Genomic DNA, 7,105 nt, shown 5'->3' with positions numbered 1-7,105 from the left:
ACAATGAAAATAGTTTAATTATATATGCTCAACAATTATTTTACAAATATATGAATAATTGTGTGTCTCTATCTCTAGGCACAAATATGAGAGTTCAAAATGTAAGCTGTGATGACGATAATATTTAACATATGTTTACTAAACGTATAATTTACATGATTTTTTTTGTTAAAAAAAAACTTGTGTTTTTATCGAGCATTTCAATCTATATATAGAAAGGAGCGACTCCTTCTGCATAGTTTCAACTTCTCTCTTGTTCTTCTTTCAACTTCTCTCTTTCTCTCTCCTGCACAAAATAGAAAGGAGCGACTCCTTCTGCATAGTTTCATGGAAATGAAGCAGAATTCAGTTAAGGTATGAGTTCTTCAATTAACCTCATCCTGTTTCATTTTCCTGTCATATCACTGTTACTAATTATTAGATCTTTTATCTCTCTTTCTAATCAACCAAAACTATCATTGTGCCTGAGTTGGTGAATTGAAGATCCACAACCAACCAACACACTAGAGCAACCTCAAGCTTCTTTTCACTTGTTTGGGGCCATGGAGGTTCAGTTTAGGTTCTCAATTAAAGCTTAGAGGTTCCATTGAAACCCTATTTTGACATCTTTGACTTTTCTAACGATGGATCTAACTTTTTTGGAACTGGAACCTCGCAAATCATGTAGTCTTTTTCTTTTTCGTTGTACATGGCTGGCTGATCCACGAGATCGATGCTGTTGTGTAAGGAGCTAAACTAAACCCTTTTGCCTTTTTGAGAGTTTAGTCCAATTTCCCTTTCTCTCTCTTAATTGCTATATTCACAAAGGTTTCCGAGCCCCAAGTTTTCTTCTCCTGGGTTGATCCTGCAGGGTTGGATCTTGTCCTTAGACAACATGCGTCAAAACAAATTTTGGTACAAAACATAGATCTGTTGAAATCATATATAATATGTATGAATTTGTGTTTCGTTAAATATAGTTATAACATCTTTGTTATGCATATATTTTATATATCATTATACTACCCTATATGGTTCTTCTACCCAGAAATTTATTTATTAATCAAGAACTCATGCTGTAGGCACCAATTTGGGAACCTGTCGAACCTGTTGCTTCAACCAGAAGCAAAACCAAGTCCGTGGAATATGCAGGTATATACTCTTCTTTACATGAACTTTGATTCATTCATATTAATTATTATTTGAATGTTCTCACTCTTCTGCATTACTAGAATCCATTCTTCAACTTCATTCAAATTTGCTTTAGTAGAAGAAGAGTAATCTTTGATCCCCTTTTTGTTGTTCAAACTCGCAAAACTTTGCAGAACTCTCCTCGGACAAGCAAACTTTTGAAGCGTCCCCATTCGTGATCATTAGCGAAGTTCTATCTGTTATATCTGCCTTCATCTATATGCTCTTTTCGCTTCTTGTATTCGCAGTTCGTTTCCTCACTGTTTATCTAAATGGTATAACCAATTGGCTAATGAAAACGACGGAGAAATTAAACGCCAAGGGCAAGGAAAGAGAGAGCCACGTGAATCGTGGAGAATCCAACAACTTTCTGGAAGCTAGTTTCAGTGGGAAAGATAAACAGAAAAGGAACAAAGAAACCAATAACCCTAACCAACATGGCAACAACAAAGAGCATCAAAGAATCGATGCTTCCACCATTCATGGCTGCGAAACTTCGAATTCTGTTGAGCATGGCTATGCAATTGATAACTCCTTTAACAACTATGGCGAAGGGGAGCAAGATTACAGCTATTGTGAGGTTAACAGTTCTTCAAGTAAAGATTCCTATAACAACCATGATTCGGGTCTACAAGATCTTAGCAGTGCAAAGGTTTGGACTTCTACAAATGAAGATATCTTTAACAACCGGAGCGTACACTCGCAAAGTTTCAGGAATGCAAAGGTTGGAAATTCTAAGGAGCCAAAAGCAATTCGTCATGCCTACAACAATGGAAAGAAGGGAACCCAAAAGTACGATGGTTATACATGTACTGGGTAATAATTCTGAATGAACACCAAGAGAGAGAAAACGTATGGGTAATAATCATTTCTCATTTATAGGAGAGAAATAATAGTATATGTAGCATTACATCATGCAATTTATTTAGCATGTATCTGAGGACTATGTTTATTGTTGGTATGCATGCTTTGGACACCATATAGAACTGTTTCAAGTTAATAGCTATATGTTCTACTCTTCTTTCGCATATGATTTCTCGTTCGTTTCAGTTTCACACAGATAAAATCATGTTTAAGAAAATCAGTTTAAAGCACCATTGGTCTTTGTGAGTTTTTTTTTTTTTTTTTTATCAGCATTGGTCTTTGTAAAGTACGGGACACTATCAGTATCATGATAGTGATGGGAACTAATGAAGACGAACAGGATTTCATTATGGGAACTGATTTTGATGTTGGAAATTAGTTGGTGACTAAAATTTGATTTTAAATTTACCAAACCAATTTAAATTTTAAAATATCTGTCAATGATTTTGATTTTTTTTCTCATAATTCTCTCTTTCTTAATTTTATCTCTATTTTCATTTTCAATTCTACTAAACTGGTACAATACAATTTTGACTAACCAACTGCTATCTCTCATTAAGTCATGCACCTGATTACAAAGAGAAATCACATGTAATACTTTTTCCATGCACCTGATTAAGTCATGCTTGTTATATTTTGTATAAATATATTATACACCACACACTTATACAAATAAGTTTGTTATAAATAATTTTTTATATGTAAAATAAATAAGTGTCACTTATCACATTTGTATAATTTTATATCATTGCTTTAATAATGGTCAAAATATTAACCATTTCTCATTTACCAAAAGCATTTACTTCTTTATAGCATAATTTTGTAATATTTGTTTTGAGAATAGTATATTTTTTTTATAATAAAGAATATAAATTAAACAAGCATAGTGTTTTTAGAGACAGAATTTAAGGGTTTGGAGGTTAAAGCAATCTTCAAAAAGAAACACTTTTATATACCGGTAAAACAATTTATGTTAAAGTGTATCATAATTTTATTTAAAGTTTTTTTTTTTCGAGTTTTTTGTGACGCAAAATTATCTATTTAATTGTCTTAGTTAATTTCCTTTAACAACTTTTTTAATAGATAATAAGATCAATTTATTTAATTTTTGTTGAGACATTATTAATCTTAAATAAATGTTTATTATTTTTGTTTTTGAATAATTCTTTTCAACCGAAATAATTAATACTGATATTGTTAATATTATTCTATAAATAATATATGCATTTGAAAAATAATATATTATTTTTATATAATTAAGAATGTCAATTAGTTTATCACTTTTCAATCCTATAATTTTCTGTAAGATATTTACTTCTGAAAGAAAATTCAATCCATCAAAATCCATCAAAATCCAACAAATTATCATGTTTCAAACATTTTTCAAGGTTTAAGTATTTTTCTTTCAGAAGTATACAATGCAATGACTTTAATTTTTTAACACTGAATAAAAAATAAAAAATATCTTCATATATTTTATATTATTCAAATTTACTTTGAAGTGTAGTAATTGTTTTATCTAAAATGTACAATTCTAGGTGATTCTTGAACAGATTTTACGAATACATTTACTGTTTATAACTTTTTATTTAAAAAGTAAAGTAGGTGACACTTATCTCAAATACATTTGTATAATTTTATATAATACATTGTTTTGAGAATAGCATTGTTTTTTTTAATAAAGTATATAAATCATAACAAGCATTTATAGTGTTCTCAAGGGTTATAAGGAATATGGAATATCCACACACTGTAATGCAAAATACATTTGCTATTATGATAACTTATATTTGGAGTATAGTGGATTTTCTTTTATAATTTTTGTTTTGATTTTCCCTACTAACAAATTTATCAACTCATTTTATATATTATATGTCCAAGGTAATAGCTGTGAATTTCACTATCTTTAATTCTATGAATATGTCTTGTATAGTTGGATCAAATGTTGTAATATTTTGGCTAGACTTAAAAAAATTTCATTAGTTTCTTGATGCATTTCATTGTTTTCACATAAAGCTAAGTTATTTTTACCGAGATTTTTTGCATCTACAATAATTCCTAACAACACTTTTCTCTCTATCTCTATGTATTTGTTATTGAACATATTAGTCTATTGTTTTATTTTTTACAAATCTCATTTCCAAATCAATCCATGCATTCATTTTAGAAATATGCTCATTCATTAATTATTTCATGACTCTTCAACTTAGCACTAAGATTTCTCCTATCTTTACGACCTTCTATTTTATTTGTATAATATACAAATCTCTAGATTAAATTATGCAATATGAAGAAAAATGCCTAGAATAGTTATCTTTTGGGAAATGTACATCAATGATGTTAATATAGCCTCTTTTTTTTTTTTTACTAATAAATGTCTCAAATTTGTATCAATATTCTCCATTGGCTTGGATCACATATATTTTTATAAAGAGTATAATCATCATTTAAATCTTCCTCACTATATATCATGAGTTTCAAAATCAAAATTATCCTTATTATCAACTACTTTTCTTTATGTTTTCTTGTTTTTGTTTATTATTCAAAAAAAATTTGCTATTTTTTTCTAATAATTTTAATTGACAGGTAATTACTTCGTGGTTAATTATTCCCTACAAAATTATAAAATTCGCAAGTATTTTCTATAAATTATTTTATGAAAAGTGTTTTTTTACTAAAAAATTGGTAGCAATTTCTTGTAAATTTGTTTTAATAACAAAATGTGTAAGTATTTCCTGCGAAAAAAAATTAAAAAAAAATGGTAAGAAATATATGTTCTTTTAGTAGTGATACCAACTAGCTCCTTCTAACTACTTAAAATAAAAAATAAAATAAAACAGTGAGACACATGCATAACATATAAGAGATGACAATAAACTAATCTATACTTACTAATGTGTCAAAGTGAACTATGGAAAGCATGTTTAAGAAGAAAGCAAGATGTAACGAGTAGGATTAGTACATGAGAAATCACAGAAAAATAAAAGAAAAAGATAAAAAAGAAGATATAAATCAAATTTGATTATTAAGATAATAGAGATAAGTAACTAATCTCTTTTTTCTAAACAAGATTATAATTTTTTGAAAAATTTGTTAGCTCATTAAATATTATTTTTAGTACAAATAAAATTAACCATCACTCATAATATTTTAACTAAATTTTATTCTTACACATAATTTTACAATTAATTTAATAATTTAATATAAATATATTAATACTATAATTTTTTTAAAATATTTTTTAAATAGTTAAAGCAAAGAATTTATGTGGTTAGGGTGTGTTTGGATTAGGGTTTAAACACCCTAAAAATCAGTTAAAGAGCATTAAAAATCATACTTACTTATTAAATAATTTTTTTGTTGAGGCATCATTAAGTATTAAAGAAATCAAAAGTGTAATTACATTCAAAGTACCTTTACTGTTGAATAAAATTTTATTCAACCAAATTTAACTTCTTCTATGCTCATGCAAACACATAAGACCTTATTCTAATCCTCTACCCACTTAAAAAGTCACAAGTTAGGAAAGAAAAGTAAAATAAAATTTATATGTAATCTCCGTCACAAAAAAAAAACACAAAAATAACTTATTCATATAAGTTCCAACACTAGTTCAATCTTATAATCTTGGTTAAAGTTATATATATATATATATATATATATATATATATATATATATATATATATATATATATATATATATATATATATATATATATATATATATATATATATATATATATATATATAATTCAATGATTGGAGGGTTTAATTCTATATGCTTGGATATCGATAATGGTGTACACTACAGAACTTATCAGAACCACATGTTCTTCCTCGCATTTTCATTTGTCAAATCAATGTCATCTGTTTTCTGTGGTGGGCCATCTCCTAATTGGTGTTTTTCTTTTGTCGGCTGTTTTATGATACCAATGCTACAGAGGGATGGTATTATATCCTTCAAGTTCTTCAATTTCCATGACTTTTCTCCGAAACTTCACACATAAAAAAACCTAATATACTTATTTATTTATTTTCTTAAATTATTTTAATTTTAAAAATAAAAATATAATTTTAATAGTGTTAAATAGGTAAGAAAAAGTAAAATGTGTATGTGTCATCATTCTTAAAAACTATTTTAATTTTATTAACTGTTTAGGTACAGGTATTGTAACTAAATGTATGCCATACAACTTGTCAAATTTCTCAAATTTGCGGAAACCAGATTTTCGGCCAATATGTTTGTCAAAATAAATATTTATTTTAAGCCACAGAAATTCAATAAATTTCATGAAAAGAGCACAGATTTAACAAATATAAAAATTTTAGAAAAAAAAAATACGAACATGCATCCAGAGGTTTGGTCTTTCAAAACTCAAACTGCAAAAATATATAAGCACGAGATATAAAAATCATGCAACTTTCATCAAAGTAACATATGCTCATATTCAACATAAAATAGTTTCACGAAGAATCGGAAATCTTCCCTTGACCTAGAAGGAACCAAGTTGCGAAGCCTTTGGATGGAGAAAATGGAGAATCTTCGAGCAATCTTCTCGAATGGAAGCAACATATATAGCACCAACAACTAAGATTTTCATTGACAAAAATCAAAGTATTAAAGATGGTTAGAGAGGGTTAGCGGAGAAAGGAGAAGAAAATAAGTGAAGTACTCACCAAAGAACATTATATCCAAGCACCGAAAGGAAGAAATAAAAGCTTTATTTGAAGTTTCACCTTAGTTTTGGAATTTTGGAGACAAGGGACGATAAAACAAATTCGGTAGAGATATATTGAGCCAAATAGGAAGAAATGAGGAAAAGTCAATTCGTTGATACCAAGACAAAAATACGTGGAAGTGTCAATTTGCTTCCTAACCTATGGGCGGTCCTGGCCCATTTTTCATTAAGTCCTTTTTTTGGGAGTCCCAAATGAGGAGGAAAAAAAAAAAGTCTCAACCCCCAAAGTCTCCCGTTTAGTGGGTTAGGACTAGAGTTAAAGTGGATTAGATCTCCCAAATAATACTACATTAAGTCAGAATCAAAGATTAAGTCGAGCGACTTGGACGGGT

The 7,105-nt window shown here is 28.4% G+C and overlaps 1 protein-coding gene and 1 long non-coding RNA gene across 2 annotated transcripts; one reads left to right on the top strand and one right to left on the bottom strand.

Annotated features, from left to right (window-relative positions):
- The first annotated feature begins 222 nt into the window (after positions 1–222).
- On the top strand, positions 223–2,198 carry LOC114179667 (uncharacterized). The gene is made up of 3 exons (XM_028066079.2): positions 223–354; positions 1,062–1,131; positions 1,305–2,198. The coding sequence occupies exons 1-3, from the start codon at positions 328–330 to the stop codon at positions 1,988–1,990; spliced, it is 783 nt and encodes a 260-aa protein (XP_027921880.2). The 5' UTR covers positions 223–327; the 3' UTR covers positions 1,991–2,198.
- Positions 2,199–6,339: 4,141 nt separating this feature from the next.
- Positions 6,340–6,861, bottom strand: LOC114179681 (uncharacterized). Its single transcript, XR_003603514.2, has 2 exons — positions 6,712–6,861; positions 6,340–6,622 (listed from the first exon to the last, which is right to left on the bottom strand). It is a non-coding gene; the product is annotated as an uncharacterized LOC114179681 (long non-coding RNA).
- Positions 6,862–7,105: the final 244 nt, after the last annotated feature.

The sequence above is a fragment of the Vigna unguiculata genome, chromosome 3 (genome assembly GCF_037176805.1).
Source record: "Vigna unguiculata cultivar grain cowpea cultivar isolate G323 ecotype 2 chromosome 3, ASM3717680v1, whole genome shotgun sequence".
Classification (NCBI taxonomy): domain Eukaryota; kingdom Viridiplantae; phylum Streptophyta; class Magnoliopsida; order Fabales; family Fabaceae; genus Vigna; species Vigna unguiculata.
This window is presented reverse-complemented; position numbering and strand designations above follow the sequence as displayed.

Bases quoted from the DNA above. Each gene is read 5' to 3' on its own strand.
- LOC114179667 (XM_028066079.2), top strand. From the start codon at position 328: ATGGAAATGAAGCAGAATTCAGTTAAG. The intron at 355-1,061 runs GTATGAGTTCTT...CTCATGCTGTAG, and splicing joins TGAAGCAGAATTCAGTTAAG to GCACCAATTTGGGAACCTGT. The intron at 1,132-1,304 runs GTATATACTCTT...AAAACTTTGCAG, and splicing joins CAAGTCCGTGGAATATGCAG to AACTCTCCTCGGACAAGCAA.